At 37.2% G+C, this 18,617-nt stretch overlaps 4 protein-coding genes across 9 annotated transcripts; 2 read left to right on the forward strand and 2 right to left on the reverse strand.

The window, feature by feature from the left end:
- On the forward strand, positions 1-4,633 carry LOC150030179 (uncharacterized). 2 transcript variants are annotated; one of them, XM_090309965.1, is made up of 8 exons: positions 1-279; positions 645-854; positions 934-1,200; positions 1,434-1,468; positions 1,913-2,008; positions 2,384-2,501; positions 2,590-3,152; positions 3,247-4,633. In XM_090309965.1, the coding sequence occupies exons 1-8, from the start codon at positions 156-158 to the stop codon at positions 3,673-3,675; spliced, it is 1,842 nt and encodes a 613-aa protein (XP_090166091.1). In that variant the 5' UTR covers positions 1-155; the 3' UTR covers positions 3,676-4,633. The 2 variants fall into 2 exon arrangements, with proteins under 2 accessions (XP_090166091.1, XP_090166090.1); XM_090309964.1 differs by having other exon boundaries at positions 7-279; positions 2,393-2,501.
- Positions 4,634-5,369: 736 nt separating this feature from the next.
- LOC150030180 (putative DNA helicase MCM8) lies at positions 5,370-14,746 on the forward strand. 4 transcript variants are annotated; one of them, XR_016527136.1, is made up of 19 exons: positions 5,370-5,592; positions 6,103-6,246; positions 6,336-6,450; positions 6,537-6,759; positions 6,924-7,087; positions 7,616-7,879; positions 7,965-8,060; positions 8,190-8,342; positions 8,858-8,928; positions 9,016-9,134; positions 9,565-9,694; positions 10,182-10,233; positions 10,323-10,509; positions 10,807-10,981; positions 11,266-11,436; positions 11,520-11,633; positions 11,744-11,810; positions 14,056-14,296; positions 14,402-14,746. XR_016527136.1 is itself a non-coding variant. In XM_090309974.1 (18 exons), exons 1-17 carry the CDS (start codon positions 5,437-5,439, stop codon positions 11,789-11,791), a joined length of 2,382 nt encoding a protein of 793 aa, XP_090166100.1. In that variant the 5' UTR covers positions 5,370-5,436; the 3' UTR covers positions 11,792-11,810; positions 14,056-14,746. The 4 variants fall into 4 exon arrangements, 3 of the variants coding, with proteins under 3 accessions (XP_090166100.1, XP_090166101.1, XP_090166102.1); XM_090309974.1 differs by having other exon boundaries at positions 14,056-14,746; XM_090309975.1 differs by lacking the exon at positions 7,965-8,060 and having other exon boundaries at positions 14,056-14,746.
- LOC150030181 (pentatricopeptide repeat-containing protein At3g09650, chloroplastic-like) lies at positions 11,223-14,623 on the reverse strand. Of its 2 annotated transcripts, none has more exons than XM_090309977.1 (2): positions 12,350-14,623; positions 11,223-11,513 (listed from the first exon to the last, which is right to left on the reverse strand). In XM_090309977.1, exon 1 carries the CDS (start codon positions 14,621-14,623, stop codon positions 12,410-12,412), a length of 2,214 nt encoding a protein of 737 aa, XP_090166103.1. In that variant the 3' UTR covers positions 11,223-11,513; positions 12,350-12,409. The 2 variants fall into 2 exon arrangements, with proteins under 2 accessions (XP_090166103.1, XP_090166104.1); XM_090309978.1 differs by lacking the exon at positions 11,223-11,513 and adding an exon at positions 11,573-11,908.
- Positions 14,747-16,284: 1,538 nt separating the features above from the next.
- On the reverse strand, positions 16,285-18,611 carry LOC150030182 (E3 ubiquitin-protein ligase UPL4-like). Its single transcript, XM_090309966.1, has 6 exons — positions 18,592-18,611; positions 17,910-17,990; positions 17,761-17,829; positions 17,545-17,673; positions 17,368-17,451; positions 16,285-16,779 (listed from the first exon to the last, which is right to left on the reverse strand). The coding sequence occupies exons 3-6, from the start codon at positions 17,806-17,808 to the stop codon at positions 16,714-16,716; spliced, it is 327 nt and encodes a 108-aa protein (XP_090166092.1). The 5' UTR covers positions 17,809-17,829; positions 17,910-17,990; positions 18,592-18,611; the 3' UTR covers positions 16,285-16,713.
- Positions 18,612-18,617: the final 6 nt, after the last annotated feature.

An 18,617-nucleotide genomic window follows, 5' to 3' on the forward strand; every position in this document is an offset into this window, starting at 1 on the left:
CACCGATTTCAAACAAACAAATAAAAATATCAGAACCCTCCTTTTCCCTCTCCAAAACCTCCCGTCCCTCTCTCTCTACCTTCGGATTTTCGAAATCGTTCTGTCCGATTCCAACAGATCACAATCTCTTCCGCGATTCTTCCAGATCGATCTTCATGGACGCCGTAGGTACCGATCACGATCGCCGTTTTTGCCGTCTCAGCCTCATCGATTTCGCCTCCGAGGATGATTTCCTCCTCCCTTCTCCTTCCTGCGACCTCCACGACGTCAATTCTTTAGGTCTGTTCCAGCAGTTCTTTATTTCAGTCGCTCTCTTCGTTGTGTTGCTCATCTTACTTTTGCTGATAATTTTGTGTTTTTTCTGTATGTTCTGTATATTGAGCTGCTTGAGTTGGATTTCTGTTCTTTGGTTTTCTTTCATCTTGGATTTTCGATATTCTCTTTTACCACTCAATTTTCAGCAGTTGCATTAATTTTTGTTTCTGGTTGATAATTAATCCTTTTTACTTCGCTACGCGTTGTTCATCTACGGCAGTCTTGTATTGGTTTTCTTGGCTTTAAGAACAAGAAGATTTGCTTCATATTTGGGAAACTTTAACTTTTGATGATTGTATTTGACTTCTTTTTGATGTGGTTATGCGTAGACATTACAAAGGAGGACGAGGAACATGATAGTATGAGACAATTAGGGACCGTAGATTCTAGCAGAATAGAGGAGAGAAACGATGCCTTCGAACAGAGAGAGGATGAACCTCAATTACTCTCATCTTCGGAACCGGAAGGGATCAGAAGAAATGGAAAGTATAACTTGCGTAAGAGTTTAGCATGGGATAGCGCTTTCTTCACTAGTGCAGGTATTATAATATTTGAATTTGTAATGTGACTTTAGTTTTGTCCTATATACCTCTACAGTTCCAACTTCTTGTGTTTCAGGGTTTCTGGATCCTGAGGAGTTAACTAGCATGATGGCACCCGTAGGCAGGAGTGAAAAACGTGCATTACCCATAATTTCAGAAGATGTTCAGAAATCCTCAGATTCAATTTCTACGTTGGAAAGTGAAATTATGCCATTGGAAAGCATTGAGGGCAATTTATTCGAAGATGTAAGGGCTTCAATTCAGAAATCTAGTAGAATAGTTGGGAAGGCTAACTCAAGAACTAAAGTTGGATCCGGGCGACAGGAAGCAGAAAAACCGCCATGTGAGCTACTTTCTAGTTTCTACTTAAAAAAAAATCGTTCAGTGATAAAAAATTGAGATTTTTTATGATATTAAAATTAGAAGCCTATTCCCAAAAACCCAGCTTCATAACGGGAACAGCAATATAATTCTGCAGGAGACTAGTCGTGGGTTTAGCAAAATTTTTTGATCTTTTATATTATATAATTTTGTATCTCACCAGAACTCAATCTAACGTTACCGCACTATTTTCAGCTCAAGGACGGCTTGATCTTACTTCACAAAATAAGGCAAGTTAATTAAACTTTTGCATCCTCTTAGTGTTTCATAGGTGTAATCTCTTTTTGGTCCTTATAACCTCCACAGCTATTTTGGTTCTTTATACTTTCAAATGTTCTATTTTGATTCTTGAGTTTTCATAGAAGTTATTTTTTGATCCTTGTTATTAAATTTGTGTCCAGTATTTAAATGAAATTTTGATTCACTTGTCCTCAGATATGATATCATTCCTTATATAGGTGGTGGCTTAAACATGGTCGTGCAAAATTTCTGTTAAAAGCATTGAGAAGTTCCATTTTTAAAGACAAAAGAAGATCTTTATACAAAGTTTAAGGATCAAAATAGAACATTTGAAAGTATATAAATCAAAATGGAATAATTGTAAAAGTACCCAACGTTAGGTTTAAACATTTTTTGTACATTCAAACTCATAATGTTATTGTGTAAAATTTCAGATGAAGGACAGGTCTGCATCCAGCAAGCTAAATGATGGGTTGCAAGGACCTGGGAGAACTATTAAGCAGAATTCTACTCAACCACGCGCTGGACAGGTGAAGTATAAGCCTGAGTGTCTGTTAACTGATTTTGTAGCCTTCAATTATCTCCTGGCGTCTGTGGCTATTAACCCAGAGCATAGGCATCTGCATTAACTGAACACCTGCAATATCATAAATTTATATCTGGCCTTTTCGACTGGGTTGCAATTTATTCCATTAATATGAAATTAATGTCAAAGTTCATTATGTTTGTTGGATAGATTGTCGTGAGTGATGCCCAAGGAAGACAATTGTATAACATTAAAATCTGACCATGGATTAGCATGCGCTTGTCTAATCGCCATCTCACTTCTTTCTTTACCATTTTCTACTCATTTGTCCCACATTTTTTTGCTGCTTCTGAAAAAAGAAAGTGTTTGTTTTTTGAAGCAATTGAAGGCAGTTGGCAGGCTTCCTCCCAACTCAGTATCAACAAAGAGGCCTTCCCTTGGCCATAATCCTAGAGCCACTGCAAAGGATGGTACTATAAGTGGTGCAGGACCTGCAGGTGATTAGAACTTGAATTTAGTTACATATATTCTTTGAAATGGGTTGCAAATACATATCCATTCTGATATTTTTCACGCGAATTGCAGATCGGCGGGATTCAGTTAGTCTTAGAACTACTGCACATAGGCCTGCCCGAATTTCAAGTGCAGCCAAGAGTGAGCAGAAGACTTCCTCTCAAGTTTCTACAAGTTCATCTGACAAGGTTGGAAAATCTTCCTCCAAAGATGTAAGAAAGAAAACAGAGTCTAAGGCTTTACCTTCCTCTGGTACCCAAAAAACACCATCCCAAGTTGCATCAAAGGTCACAAGTCCTATTGGGAAATCTCGTCTCTCTTCTAAGTTTTCTTCAGGAATATCACCTGCTAGCTCTATCAGTGAGTGGTCAACGGGGTCATCATCAAATTCCACTCTTGAACAACGATCAAATAGCCCAAGAGTCCGGCTTCAGTCTATTTCAAGCAAAATAATCTCTACAGACAGTGATGCATCTCATGATGGCAGAAACCATCCTGGTGGTCCCCATACTCAGACTACTGGTTTGCTGTCTCAATCAGTAAAGAAAACTTCTTCACAATCTTCTGTACCTCCTGCTTCAATGAAGCCTTCGGGCCTTCGATTGCCATCACCTAAAATCGGATACTTTGATGGGGTAAGTTTTGTGTTTTATTATATTATATGATCCAGTATCTTTAGTTGGAAGTGATGCTAAGCACGGAGCTAAAATTTGTGAATGTATTTCACAGGGGAAAACATCTAGCATGAAATCTAATCCGGCTGTACCCGGTGGCATGACTAAGATTGGAGCTGGAAATGGCAGCACAAATGGAGGCCAAAGTAAGGCCAAACCTTCAAAGCTCCAACCTGCAAGAATGTTGCCCAAGAGCACAACTCGTGGTAATACTCATCCTAATATGAATATGAAATCTCGTAAACCTTCTGCAACTAAGATGTCCAAAATAAACGAGATTGACCAAGAAGTCGAGGAGCTTTGTCGTGAAGGATCAAAAGCCGATTTGCACGATTCAGATGCATGTGCAGAAGGTTATAGGAATTCTGGCGCTTTGAGGGAGAAGATGATCAAAGAAAATGAAGCTTGCAGTAACACAAATGAAACAACGACAGCTAACTCTAACGGAGAACCTAACAACAGCTCACTGAACTTCCAGACTTAATGTTGATTGTATGCTTCCATCTCAGAGAAAGTGATCAGTGAATGTGGTGAGAGAATTTGTTCAGGAGGGTTCACTGTAATACCGAGTGGAAAGAATTCATTATGAAGAAGCCAACTTTATGCTTGCAGAAGGTAAGTCAGAATCATGAATTTGGTTGGTATCAATTTTCAGAAAGAGTTTATTAACTGTCGATGAGGATTCTCGGCTTGTGAAATATCTGATAATGTTCAAAGGAAGCCTCCCACTTGTCAAAACTCACAAGTTTCACTATCTCACCGCTCATCTAACTTTGGTAACTGTCATCGACATGAATATCCTTTCTAACTAAGATCTATTTGGAATGACTTTTGAAATGCTTAAATTGGTATTCTAAGCATAAACAAACGTTCTTAAGCACTTGAAAAGTCATTCCAAATAAATCCTAAGGATGCCTTTGTCTCAGCTGCAGCCTCAAATGTGGATTAAGAATGGCCCATCTTGGCCATCCAAGCAAGAGCATTCTGAGAACAGACAATTCTAATGGCTTTTTGGGTCTTCTGGTGGAATGGGAAGGTCTGTTGTGCTGCAGCTGAGCATATGATACCAATTATATGGAGGCATTGCTGATCAGTGAGTTGGTATGGCTATTGTCGTTCGTGATGCTTGTAGGCTCGGCGGAATGCGACTTTTTTGGGGATCAAAGAGAAGTATGACGACGTTAATTTCGCACCATTCTAAATCCAGAAATGGTTGGCTTTAGTTCATGAATATAGTATTGTGGATGTTCCTCTTTCCTCTTTTAACCATTTTTGCCGTATTGAACATTTCTGGGAAACGGGTACTGCTGTGAAAATTTTATTGTAGTAATTGTGGATCCATCTGGTTATGGTTTAACCTTATAAATCATTTGAAGATCTAGAATTATCTGTTATTGATTATATATATATATATATGGATTAGTAAAAAACTTATTATATTATATTATATATATTTTTAAGTACAGTGTTAGATTTAAACTTCACAGAAATGAGTGAATGCTTCATTGTTGAGCACGAGCTATGGTTGTGCCTTGAGGCTCTGAGATTTAATCTCAATAGTTGTGACTCATTGTATAATAATTAATAGTAGATTTTTTTTTGCTCTGAATGAAACTGATTTGCCTGTCGAACTTAGTTTATTTGGAAAAAAATATTTTGATTACTATACTATTTATTTATTTATTTTGAGTAGGAAGGATAGGTGGGAGATATGAAACATGGACTTTTAGGTTTTTCATATATATTAATGTCAGTTGAGTTAAAGTAATGTTTCGATGATTATTGTTTTAAATTTTGGTAAAGAAGATACATTTTTTAAATAAAATTTAGGCTTGTTAATAATTTTGTGTGGGCGCCCCACGTTGTACATAATAAAGGCGTTGAGCCTTTTGTTTGGGCCTAATATAGAGAAACATGGCTCTTCAACGTGGCCCATGAAGCCCATGTGACCGCATGAACCTGGGCTTTCGGTTAGGCCTTTTGCCATCGCACAGCCCGTAAAACTGAGCACGTTGCTTAAGTATGAACCAAAATGGGCCTCAAACTTGGCCCATTAACTAAGTTTTTGCCTGAACTGTACCTTTTTCTTTGTGATTAAGCCCATATAAAACGCTTGACGAGGGCCGATGGTCGGCCCAGTCCACCATTCTAGAATAAACCGCTGCCTTATATCTTTCCCGCCAAAATTGGACGAACACTTTGTTGAGACGAAACTGCCCGGAGATCATACGAAGAGAAGATAGGCATGGAGCAAACGTTTTCAGACTTCAACATTGCTGGAGATATCTTGGATTTATACTTTCCCCGAACTGTCTTCACTGTCGAAAATGGATGGCTTAACCTCATTTCTCAGCTCATTTTCTTTTTCTCTTCTCCGGCAGGTCGACATCTCTCTTCACAGGTAATTCTTTCTCTCGCGTTTGAATTGATTTTTTTCTTTTCTATGTGATAAAAGTTGATGAAATTCATAGGCGCCGGGTTTTGAGTGTTCGAAATATGATCTTGCATCGAGAATTTGATGTAGGTAGGTAGTTTCTGCAAGGTCGCTTCCAGTCTGCGCGATTCAGTTGATTTTGCAACATCGATTTCCTGTTGAATCTTAGGACTGGATCATGTTTAGTAGATATCTCAGTACGTTTTTCTTATACACAACAGGGACTAGAAATTCTCCTGCTACTATACTTTAAACGAATCAAAGTTTGAATTTGGTATGGACCCGAAAAGTTAGTGTAAATATTTTCAGGTAGATTCGATTCGTTTCATATTCTTTATCCATCGCGTTTTCATAATTTATAATGGAGAAATATTTCAATCTGTTGCTTTGAAGTAGCTTACTGCGGCCTATCGATGTCCCTTTCACTTGTTCTTAGCGTCATGTGGAGAAGGAAACTGACGTTCAATTTTTTAGCAGGCTATCGATGATGGTCGTGGCATCTTTATTTTGTCAATTGACTTTCAACAGTTCCGGAAGATTTGCGATCGACGTGAGTTTTACATAATGCTAGAGGAAAATCCTAAAGTTGCTCTCAAATGTATGAGTGCTGCAATTCATCAGGTAAAAACAAGTTATCACGAGAATTTCATTCTTGTATGTCTACTCTAAAATACTTTCAGGGTTTGATGCTTAACTTGTCTTTGAAGTAGGTAATGAGGACCAAGTGGGTGCACAATTTAGAAGATGTCACAAAAATTCTAGTCCGATTGCACAACTATTCGGAATCTATGCTTGCTTTGAAGAACTTGAAGGCCGCATATATTGGTATTTGTTAGCTTCTAACGAATTTATTATCAAGTTTGAAGCTTACTGCTAAGGAAATGATGTAGGCTTATTTTGGGATATGACAGACAAGCTTGTATCAGTGCGTGGTACTGTTGTTAAAGTTAGCACTGTGAAGCCCTTGGTGGTGCAAATGAGCTTTGATTGTGCAAAGTGTAAAAGCAATATTACACGCATCTTTCCTGATGGTAAGTTTTCGCCTCCATCGTTTTGTGAGTTGGATGGGTGTAAAAGCAAAACATTCAATCCTATTCGATCGACCGCTGAAGCAATCGACTTTCAAAAAATACGGTAACTTCTAATGCTGAATATGCCCTTAATTAACTGTTAGTTTTACTGCCGACTCTTTGGAAAAAAAGAATCCATTTTATTAGCTAGACTTCTTGTGTGCGAATCGGGCTACGGAATTTTCCCTTCTATTGTGAATATTAATTATTCTCTTTAAATCTTTCCAGATTGCAAGAACTCACTAAACCTGATGATCATGAAGAAGGCAGGGTGCCTCGAACTGTAGAATGTGAACTGACTGAAGACCTAGTTGACGCATGCATCCCTGGAGATGTTGTCACTGTTACTGGGATTATAAGAGTAATTAATAATTACATGGATATTGGAGGAGGTACAATATTTTTCCAAGCTTTGCAGTCTTCAATATTTCCCATGAGTGGTAAAAGTTGATAGGTCAGATGTTTTTTTTTGACCCATAGGTTGTGTTTAAACTTCTCATGCTGCAATCACATATTTCAATATCCTCGTCATTAGAATTTCTTTATATAAGCAGAAAATAAATTTTGATTCGTTGTTTTCATTTTGTTCAACAGTTGTAGGATGTTGGGTAATGTTGTTTTTTTATAGATTTTTTTTTCTCTAACGGGGAGACCATATATATGCTACATCAGCAATTCCATTATTTTGTCGTCAATAACTTTCAATGACTGAAATCAGACAGCAACACATCATGGTAGTGCGATAGCTATCACCGTCCTTTGATAATAGCAATTAATAGGGGTAAAAAAAATATAACTTCGTTTTGAAGTTTCATCATTTGTTAGTACACCATGATACTTGTAACCCGTGTTTATGTTGTGGATTTCTAATTACCGTTCTTTACCAATACAGATTAGCGCAACTTTTCATATATTTTCAGGAAAATCGAAGAGCAAAAACCAAGGATTTTACTATTTGTATCTGGAGGCCGTTTCAATAAAAAATTCCAAGTCACAGTCTACACCTGAGGAGTTGCAAGATTCCAATTCTAATGCAAGAGCAACCGAGTTGCTCGATTTATTCTCATTCTCCCCAAGAGATTTGGAATTTATTGTGAAATTCTCTGGGGAATGTGGTCCGGATGTCTTCCGTCAAATACTTCAATCCATTTGCCCATCCATCTATGGACATGAACTTGTTAAAGGTAACATTTTATACAAGCACAGAATTGTTGTGTCTCCATTTTCTTCTGCTAACTATATTTTGTGGATCAACTTAAATCTGAAAAGCGGGAATAACACTAGCACTATTTGGTGGTGTACGAAAGCATTCAAAAGACCAGAATAAAGTTCCTGTTAGAGGAGATATTCATGTCATAGTAGTTGGTATCCTTCTATGTCCATCCCTTTCCGTGCTCACTTCTAGATTTTGATAAGTTATTTTGAAAAGAGTGCTGTATGGTAAATGAACATACATTATAGATAATAGATAACTTTTCATTATCAATTTCTTAGGTGATCCTGGACTTGGCAAAAGTCAACTACTGCAAGCGGCTGCAGCTGTTTCTCCACGTGGTATTTATGTTTGTGGTAATGCAACAACCAAGGCCGGCCTAACTGTAGCTGTTGTGAGGGATTCCATGACAAATGACTATGCTTTTGAGGCTGGTATTTGTCTTTTCTTAAGCTCTATGACGACTTTTCCTGTATTTGAAATCCAAGAATGAGTTTTTATAATGGTCATGATTCTCTGCTTTTTTAATCGTGGAAACAAAATTTGGTGGCTGCGTGATGATTTTGGAAGTCATTCATAGATTTTTATTTTCTATTCCTTGACATGCACGTACTGAATAAATCCTTACATTCGGAAACTAGGAAATGCTTATTCTACGCTAGTTTTAACGAAGCTCAAATTTTTCAAGGGCATATTGCATATATAGATTTCACAGTCGATAAAAAAGTTGAAAGACGTTGGATCTTATCTTTCAATTGTTCTACAATAACAGAGTGTAGTTGATTGAATAGCGTTTCATATGAATGCTCAAGTTTTTGAGGTTATCCCTTCTTGAACTTCTGTAAACGTAATCTGGGTCTAATGGTGCTTAAATGTTTCTATGTTGCAAGCGCATCATAATAAATATACTGTTTTCCCCTTGAGTGATGATAATTTACTTTTTCCATAGGGGCTATGGTACTTGCAGATGGTGGATTATGTTGCATAGATGAGTTCGATAAAATGTCTGCAGAACATCAGGTGTTTTGACCCGAAACCTGAATGTTTCACTTGAATTCTCACGTTTCATTTTTCATGGCTACATTTTCTTACATTAGATTATTGCAGGCCCTACTGGAAGCCATGGAACAACAATGTGTATCAATTGCAAAAGCTGGACTGGTAGCAAGTCTATCAGCACGCACTTCTATTTTAGCTGCAGCTAACCCTGTTGGGGGTCATTACAAGTAAATTTTGTTGGTTCATTACAAGTAAATTTTGTTGTTCAGTACTGTATTTGTTTCAGTTGCTTTCTGGGCTATTCAGTTTGTGATTGATAAAACATCTATATGGTTTCTTTAAGAAACATCAAAAACATCTCCATGGTTAGGTTGTTACCATCATCCTTCCTCTCCAAAATAGCATGTTGAACCTTTCCGAGTTTTCTATTTATAGAGAATACTGTTTTCATTCCTCAAGAAATATATATATTGCTTTCAAAGAACCATATTTCAATTCTTCTAGTCTATTTCAACTGAATGGTAATGATGGGAGCTATTACGGTGAAAAAAGAAAAAGTATCCTAATGAATAATGAAGGTGCCTATGCCTATAAATTGCGATTGTTCTCTTCTTTTATACCGGTGGTATGTATTAATTCTCAAAATAAAACTTGCAGCCGGGCGAAAACTGTGAATGAAAACTTGAAGATGAGTGCCGCTCTTCTCTCGAGATTTGATTTAGTTTTTATATTGCTGGACAAACCTGACGAATTTCTGGATAAGAGAGTCTCGGAGCACATCATATCGGTAAGTTAATACCTCTGCTGTTTATCTATTTGATGCTACGGCCACCTCTCTTGTACATTGTCTGGAACTTAACCACTGAAAACGTACTATTGTGCAGATATATAAGAGGAAATGTACTATTTGATGGCAATGTGCTTGAAGTAATTATGGCCTAATGGTCAAAAAGTAATAAAGAGTTAGGAGGAAATAGTTGAAGTCATGGTAGCCACCTAACTAAAATTTAATATCTATCATTCTATGAATTGTTTTGGCAACAAAATGTAGTAGGTTAAGAGGTCGTCTCATGAAAATAGTTAAACCGGTCAAAATAGCTCACTCACGAATATGAAAAGAGAGAGAGGGAGAGAGAGAGAGAGAAAGAAAGAGAGAGACGTCTCATATATTGGCATCAAGCGTGAGATTTGTTCAGCAAACAACTTAATTATTTCGAGTTCGCTCAATTAGTAAAATGTGATTGTAAGATGTGATGGAATTCTTTTTCTTGCAGCTTCATGGTGGATGTGGGGAACGTGCGTCTGCAGCAAAAAGACTACGTAAAGGTTTATATCCTATTTCTCACCTATTCCTTTTATTTTTAGTATTTTACAAACTTAATTGTCCACTGAGAAAGGAGTTTCTCCCGAACCAGATATATCTCCTTTGGCTTTAAAGAATGTAGTAACGGAGAATGACGGAAAAGGAGATGTTGGGTCAAAACGTGAGTCTTTAGTTTCAAGACTGAGATTGGACAAAGCGAAAGACGGCGATTTTGTACCATTACCTGGTCAACTTCTGCGCAAATATATAGCATATGCAAGAACTTTTGTGTTCCCCAGGTAAACATACATGCTCTCTCCAGCATTTTACTTGATGTTAAAACTAGTGGAAATGTGGAGAAGTATTCATCACTATATTGAATTGATAATGACTTGAAATAGAGAGCTCTATTTATAGAGGTAAATAGCCGAGTTAAGTCCACCCTACTCCTTAACTAAAGTAACTACTGATGGTTATACACGTTACAACTTAATACAACAGACTAACTCCTAATAGATGCAAATTTGAACTTGTGAATCGTGCAAGCCTCTTTACTCGAAATCTGTCCAAACCCCATCTCTCCATTTTGGAATCAGGATGTCAAAGCCCGCAGCAGACATCTTGCAGAAATTTTATTTAAAACTGCGTGACGAGAATACATCAGGGGATGGTACGCCAATTACAGCTAGACAGCTGGAAAGTTTGGTGAGGCTGGCAGAAGCTCGAGCACGGGTCGACCTCAGGGAAGAAATTACAGTACAAGATGCCATGGTTAGTTGTGGAACGATGTAGCCAAATTTTAATTACTCAAAATCATCTTTTGAAAATAAGCTCGTTTGTTACTCACTTTTTATTTTGTTTTTTCACTTTTTGTTAACATTTTCAGATTTTTTTTTTCAAAGACCTAATATTTGGTTAGGATTTCCATTTTTACGTCGAGAAATTAATTATAAGACAAATGATTCCATGAAAAAAATTAAAAGCTTCTGTTCCACTTCCACTACCTTGCTCGAGTTTTTACGTGCTAATTTCATTGTGGGTCACCAACTTTGCAGGATGTGGTGGAAATAATGAAGGAATCCCTTTATGACAAGTACGTAGATGAACATGGGGTCCTGGATTTTGGTCGAAGTGGGGGAATGAGTAAACAGAAAGAAGCCAAGCGATTTCTGAGTGCACTCAACAAGCAATCAGAGTTGCAGCAGAAAGACTGTTTCTCTATCTCGGTAAGCTTATGCTATATACTCTTGTCGCAGATAAATCATATCGCATCCGGCTCTGAGCTATCCACATATGCTATGTCCTGCAGGAAATATATAGCTTAGCAGATAAAATTGGCCTACGAGTACCTGACATTGATACCTTCATAGAAAATCTTAACAGTGTTGGATATCTGCTTAAGAAGGGGCCAAAGACATTCCAGGTATAGTACGGAGTTCTCTTAGCAGATATAATACCAATAAAACAACAAAACTACGGATCAACTCATCATTATTCAATCTTTGCACTAACCCAGACATCTTTTTACAACAGGTTCTGTCCTCATCGTACACCAGTCAATCGACAAGGTCAAGAGGATAAAAATTGGGCGATAAGAGAGGTCAAAACTTTCTTTGACTCAATATTTTTTTTCTGCTGCAATGTCTCTAGGCTAGAGATGGCTCTTCCACAATACCAAGCATGTATGATTCGCTGATGCTGAAATAATTAGTATATTCCAATGAATGAAATAGTTAAATGGTACGAATACGATGCTGTTTGACTTGATAGTTATCCATAGTCGTGTTGCAGTTCTTGCATTGTTTTTCATGTCTCAAGAAGCCCCTTTAGATAAAATTTCAATTGAAATATAGGTCATATATTCAAATTAGGATGGTCATAAAGTGTTAAGAGTCAGAGAGTTGTCCATAAGTTGGAATGTACATATTACATATACTAGTTTAGGTTATAGATACGCACTCGCACATACACATTAGAAGCACTTTCTTTAGCATTATGCAGTCCACTGTATTTATCTTCCCTCAGAAAACTTTTACGAAATCAAATATGCACTATATTCATTTTTTTAATAACTTTTCGTATTTTCTTTTTTCCTTTATTTTCTATTGGAGTCCTTGAAAATATGCTACAGTGACATACCAAATGGTTGAGGTAGAAGATAGTGAATGAGAAATCAGTTGAAGTGATCCGAAGCCAGCCTTAATAATCACGATCTGAGGGCTCCCATCTCCACTCACTCCCATAATAAGAATTGGGTAAACCCAACCAAAACTTGAAAGCCTCAGCTGCTCTCTTTTTCTCAATCCTTCTGTCCTGTCTGGCCTTTGATGCATGTTTACTGGTAAACATCCTAGAATGCATTTCCACGTAAATTCTACTGTATTTTGTCTTGTTGGGTGGTATCCCATTCTCTTCCATACAAGCCACGATTTCTAAAGCCTTCCTAAAGAAAGCAGCCCGGACACATATATCAGCTAGAGTATCCAATAGCCCTTCATCGGGTTTTAAGGGAGGGGGAGATGAAGAATCAGGCTTATACCCTCTCTTCACTGCACATCTCTCCTTTACTTCATTCCATAGCAAAAGGGCCTCACCTGGTTTTCTAGCTAAAGAAATTCCATTGGCGAGACTGCCATATGTAGAAACATCAGGTAAAAATCCATTATCTTTCATTTTCTGTACTAATTGCTTTGCTTCTTCTATCAATCCTAGTCTACAATACCCTTCAATCAACATATTCCAGGCTACTATATCCGCTCTCACTCTAGGATCATTCAGCATTTCATCAAATACTTTCCTCGCAAGCTTTGGTTGACCTGACTGAGCAAAAGCTTTCATCAGAGTGGTATAACTAACCTTGGTGGGTGCGATTCCTTTCGATCGCATCTCATTAAAGAAGCCAAGAGCTCCTGCACTATCATCGACCAATATGCATCCATCAATCATGATGTTATAAGAAACCACATCAGGTTCAATACCTGCCCCATCGACCATCTCCTTAAGCAGCTCCTTGGCCTTGTCCATCTGAAGCAACCTGCAATAACCCTTTAGGAGAATATTGTAGGTAATTCGATTTGCAGGACACCCAATTCTTGTCATTTCAGCTAGCACTTGACGGGCTCGGTCCATCGACCCTGCCTTTACTAGAGCTGAAACTACAGTTGTATACGATACATGATCAGGATGACTGGATCTATCACCCTGGTTGCGCATCGCCTCTAGCATTCGTATCGTATCAGCTACTCGGCCCTCATTCATATACCCTTTCATTAGAGTCGTATAAATTCTCGAGTTAGGAGAGTAGGCTTTTGGTAACAATGGTGGCTCTGAATCACTTTCTTCATTCAAATTAGGAAGCAACTTCTTGAATACCTCATCTTCATCTTCATTCAAATCTTCCTCATCTTCAATCTCATCCAAATTCCCATCCCTGAGAATCCTGCAAATATCTCTTTTCCCTTCCCTCATTGCTTGAACTACCTTCTCAGCGGTTTCCAAATCTCCAAACCCGACATAAGCTGCCACAATCGAGTGCAAAGTCGTCATACACATTGGAATATCCTTTGCAAGAATCATCTCCAACACATAAACAATAAGATCCTTCCTATTGGCTCTAGCACAGAGCTTGATCATGACATTGTAAGTCAAAACATCAGGCTCAGCACCAAATTCTTCCATTTCCTCAAACAATTGCAGAAACTTCTCGTAGGCACCCATGTTGGCACAGGCATTGAGTACCCCATTGTATGCTGCCGTGTCCGGCCGCGAGTCGGCCGTTATAGTGGGATCTGCAAACCGGCGGAGACGCTGAGTCACTGAACTGAATAGCTTGATTGCTTCTGCAGGGCCATCGTCCGGTGAAGCGGCGAGGCGGCTGACGACGGCGCTCCACGCTTTCACGTGGGGAAGGTAACCGGAACGAAGCATGGACTTAATGACAGAACAGGCGTAAAGAGTGTGTCCAGCCTTGGCGGCTGCGACGGCAAGGAGTCCGAGGGAATTGGCGTCGAGACGGTGGAGCTGGTTGTCATGGCGGAGGCGCGTGAGGATAGACTGAGCTCGAGTGAGGCTTGATGGAGTGTTTTGGTAAGACAATTGAGAAACTAAACGGCTAAGACAAGTAGGGCTGGGTAGATTGTTACATTGTGTATATGTTATCCAAGCCTCATCCGTTTTCCTCTGGCGTAGCAGTGATAAGAGTCTCTGTTCTAAGGAACTGGACGGCGAATCGGACAGGAGAGGTCGGTCGGTCGAGCTGGTTTGACGAGCGGTGCTGTGCACCAGGAAGGGGCGGACGGCGGCGGTGGCAGCGCTGGAGGAGATGGTGGTGTTGGTGGTGAAAAGTGGTGGAGAGGGCCCAAGGGGAAAGGTTAAAGGGGGGTGTGCGTTAAGACTGGCAGTGAAGATGAGCATGGGGACGGTTGTGGCGGAGGAAATGGCGGCGACGGCGGCGGTGAGTTCATGGCTGCTCCATGAAGGGAATAAGGGAAGATTGAGAGGGATGATTCATGTGGAAAGTGGCAAAAATGGGGTCTTAGAGAAAGAGATAATGGGAGAGAGGACATGAATAGAAGTTTGTTGGGTGGAATTTGGACACACTACGTTGAGCGCGTGTTGTCCTCATGTCTCTACTTCACCACGAGATATTATTTTTCATATTTCTTTTTTCACAATACACTATTCAATAACTATCTGTTTGAAGAAAACAACCCCGTTCTTTTTCTTTGCCATCCTTTTTTCTTTTTTTCTTTTTTCCTCCAATTCAGTTTAAATACTATTGCTATTTTTTTTTCCTAATGGATGAATTAAATATGTACTGTCAACCTTGAGGTTAGAGGTTCAATTCTCCTTCTTACATGTTAAAAAAAAAAGTTAAAATAAAAAAAACCTAGAGAATGAACAAAGTAAATATATATATATATATATATATATATACCCACTGGAATTTTAAAATTGATAACTAATCAATGTTCAAATTTAATTAAGATTTCAATTATTTGATTTCTTCTTTAAAGTTATTGTCTGCGCACCCACCACAACACTATTGCACTTTCTCCCTTCTATTCTTCTCTTCTCATTTTCTTTCTAGTATTTAGGATTCACAAAATCGACTATGACTAATCGATTATCGATAACCACTATAAAATTGATAGAAATCAATCGATGATGTCAACCGATCATTGAAAACACCATTTGAATTTGAACTTTTAAAAAAAAATTGAGCACAAAAATAATGAAAGAATTTGAAGTCAATTACTAAGCCATGCAAACTTTGAAAATTCCTCGTTGTAGGGCCTGATGAGAAAATTAATACCCTAATTATCAATTAGACCAACATGCAAAGATAACGTTGGGAAGAAAATTTTCATTTTATCTTCAAATTTTTAGAAGTGTCATTTTTTTTAGTTTTAAACAATCGTCAACGTGTTAAAGTGTAGACTTTTACCATTTTATAGTATAAGAATAAATGTGCACAAGATATTTATTACAAGCTTCCTTCGAAAATCAACTTCACTTTCCACTCGAGTAGGAACTTCCTCCAATACAAACAAGAATTTTGCTTTCTTCATACAACGAAAATTAAGTTTATAATGTGAGTTCACATTTGTCAAAAACAAATTCTATATAGGTTTATAATCGGAAACTTTCACATTCTATAATAGGTTTACAATTGGAAACTTTCACATTTGTCAAACCAAATTCTTAGAAAAGGAGGTAGCTATATATCAAAAGTGACTTTGAGTCATATTAAGAGATTTTAAATGACAAAATTAACTTTAAATATACAAAATCAATTCCAAACATATCTTTAACTACACATAATCAATTGTCAAACCGAACATAACTCAATTAACATAAAAATGTGTTAGAAATCACGAGATCTATGGTTCAAATTCCCCTATCCCCAATTGTACTAAAAAAAACTACACGTAATCAATTTCATTTATATAAAAATCACAATTAAAGTATAAACCAAACAAACATTAAACTGATTGTATAAAAATCACAAATAAATAAATCATTTGCTAAAATCAAGCCACTTGAGACATCCTGCAGTAAATGTGCATAGCCTATTTCTCAACTCAGAGAAAATGCATGGTTCTGTCAGAAAATTGAATAAATGAAAACCCAAGTCATACATACTATGTACAAAAGAAAGAAAAGAAAAGAAAACAAGTAGAAGTTAATTGACTATGAAGATATTTACAGCGTGAGCATGGGTTGAAAAAGTAAAAAAAGGGAGACCATGCCAATAAATCAAAAACCCACCATTTCCTGTACAGCCTTCTTCTATTCTATGTACATAGGAGTTATGTACATTGCAACTTTACCCACCAGAATCAGATGAAGAATAAGCCTCCTCTTGTCCACAAAACCACAATCTGCACTTCTTCATCCATTTTCACCCTTTTTTTTTAAATAAAATAAAATAAATCTATACAGCAGCTACAGCTACTTGATAATTACCAATTTCACTTTCTACAGATGAAAGAAATTTGAGGCTACGAAAGATGAAACGAGCCTTGTCCTTCTGTTATGGCATATAAGAGCTTCTCTTTCATTATCTCCTGAACGAATAGACACCGAATTTGGAGTTAACATTGTTTGTTCTAATGGAAATTGAAAATGCAATTGGTTCCTTAGAAAAGTTAGAACGTGTTTGTGAGTGATTTTAAAAGGATTAAGTGCATATTTGAGAGTGGTTTTGAAATGGTTAAAATCACTTTTATCATGTTCAAAATTACTCTGAAACATGCATTTAATCATTCAAAATTCATTTCGTATTAAATTTTACACTTTTAAATGCAATTTTTATATCATCACAATTGGTTTCGAATTACTAAAATCATGTTATTTTTATTATTTTTTTTTTTTAGAAAAAAACATATTTTAGTGTGACTTTGAAAATGTCAAATGATTTTAACCATTTCAAAATTACTCACAAACATGCCCCTAAACTCGTGTTTGAATTACTCCAATACATGCCTTAAATCATTCAAAACCAATTTTAGTTGTAAGAAAATTGCATTTTATAGTGTAAACTCGAACATTATATTTATTTCAAATGATTTAATGCATGTTTTGAAGTGATTTTTGAACATGGAAAATGTGATTTTAACACCACATCAAAATCATGTCCATAGAAAAGTTTTAACCTTTGAAGAGTAAGGAGGCAACTTGAGATAGTTTGCACAGGTCATCACACTAGGTAAGTCGTAATCGACCAGATTGTTAGAATGCTGTGTAGAAGGAAAAAAACCCAAAGAAAAAGTCAGTAAGAAAAAATCTAAATTAAATAAAATATTTGAGTAGAATTTGTTGATAGTAAAAACCTTTCGGACGATAGTCAACTTTGGATTGAGAGATGCAAAGCCTCCAGAAGGAAGCCTTGGCGCCCCGGTAACGAACTGTAGAAATGCTCGTTGCTGTTCGTTGTCAAACTCTTGAATAATTTCAAGCAGCTAAAATTCAAAAGATAGGTGAGAATCTTGCTAACTAATAATGCAATTTGAACATAGCAATAGGTAGGATTCATTTTAGAAACTAACATGAATAATGGAGGGGCTACTGGACGTATATCCGTGGTCAAACTTCATATTGTCAAGGAGTTCACTCAACTGCACCAAAAGATTCGAAAGAATCAAGTTAATGAATAATAACTTCAAAAGTAAATTAGATAATTAGCTGATATACGTACGGCCCACGAGTCCTGTTCTCCACATATCAAACGCTCTAATTCTTCTGCAGTAAAAACTTGAAGATGTTCTATGGGGAAAACCTGAGGTTAGACAATAAGAAAAGAAGTGCTCCATTATCAGTTACGATGAAGAAGGCACCAGTATATGTTTGAGGGAGAAAATGTGTATTTTATATGGTAATTAATAATGTTTCTTTAAGCCAACCGAATTGTTGAGCGTCTTCTCTTTTATGGACGAGAACGCTCATGACATTTGGTTCTAAAGGTTTCTTACATTTTAACAATGCAGTTCATCCGTTACTTACATTGTGCCTATATCATAATTTATACACTCAAAGTGGCATTCGTTATGAACACATTTGGGAGACTGGAACCATGGCTTTCCTAGTTCTACCCCTAAATTTAAATGAGATAATAGAACTACAACTGCACTTAAATAAACGTAAATCCTGTATCACGTTGAGAAATCAAAGCACTTGATAATATTTCACTAAAGACATTGATGAAATAAAGAAACTATATCGAAACATAAACTGAATTCCATAAACTTTCCACCCACGCAAAATAAACTATTACGGAAATAAAGGATCATTTTAATTCTGCATGTCCTAACTAGAACAACTAAATAAATATGGGAAGTACAATCTTTTGTAAGACGGGCCACAGTGAAGAGCTAACTAACCTGATTAAATCCAGATTTAAATGCTT

The sequence above is a fragment of the Benincasa hispida genome, unplaced genomic scaffold (genome assembly GCF_027475165.1).
Source record: "Benincasa hispida cultivar pf3 unplaced genomic scaffold, pf3_genome.v1.1 HicScf489, whole genome shotgun sequence".
NCBI classification, from domain to species: Eukaryota; Viridiplantae; Streptophyta; class Magnoliopsida; order Cucurbitales; family Cucurbitaceae; genus Benincasa; species Benincasa hispida.

What these genes read in the sequence shown, in the direction of transcription:
- LOC150030179 (XM_090309965.1), top strand. Translation starts at nt 156, where the DNA reads ATGGACGCCGTAGGTACCGATCACGATCGCCGTTTTTGCCGTCTCAGC. An exon ending in CCACGACGTCAATTCTTTAG is followed by an intron (nt 280 to 644) that starts GTCTGTTCCAGC and finishes GGTTATGCGTAG; the next exon opens with ACATTACAAAGGAGGACGAG. An exon ending in GGAAGCAGAAAAACCGCCAT is followed by an intron (nt 1,201 to 1,433) that starts GTGAGCTACTTT and finishes CACTATTTTCAG; the next exon opens with CTCAAGGACGGCTTGATCTT.
- LOC150030180 (XM_090309974.1), top strand. Translation starts at nt 5,437, where the DNA reads ATGGAGCAAACGTTTTCAGACTTCAACATTGCTGGAGATATCTTGGAT. An exon ending in TATTCATGTCATAGTAGTTG is followed by an intron (nt 8,061 to 8,189) that starts GTATCCTTCTAT and finishes TCAATTTCTTAG; the next exon opens with GTGATCCTGGACTTGGCAAA. An exon ending in AGGGGCCAAAGACATTCCAG is followed by an intron (nt 11,634 to 11,743) that starts GTATAGTACGGA and finishes TTTTTACAACAG; the next exon opens with GTTCTGTCCTCATCGTACAC.
- LOC150030181 (XM_090309977.1), bottom strand. Translation starts at nt 14,623, where the DNA reads ATGCTCATCTTCACTGCCAGTCTTAACGCACACCCCCCTTTAACCTTT.
- LOC150030182 (XM_090309966.1), bottom strand. Translation starts at nt 17,808, where the DNA reads ATGAAGTTTGACCACGGATATACGTCCAGTAGCCCCTCCATTATTCAT. An exon ending in AGTTGACTATCGTCCGAAAG is followed by an intron (nt 17,452 to 17,544) that starts GTTTTTACTATC and finishes CCTTCTACACAG; the next exon opens with CATTCTAACAATCTGGTCGA. An exon ending in TGCCTCCTTACTCTTCAAAG is followed by an intron (nt 16,780 to 17,367) that starts GTTAAAACTTTT and finishes CTATTCGTTCAG; the next exon opens with GAGATAATGAAAGAGAAGCT.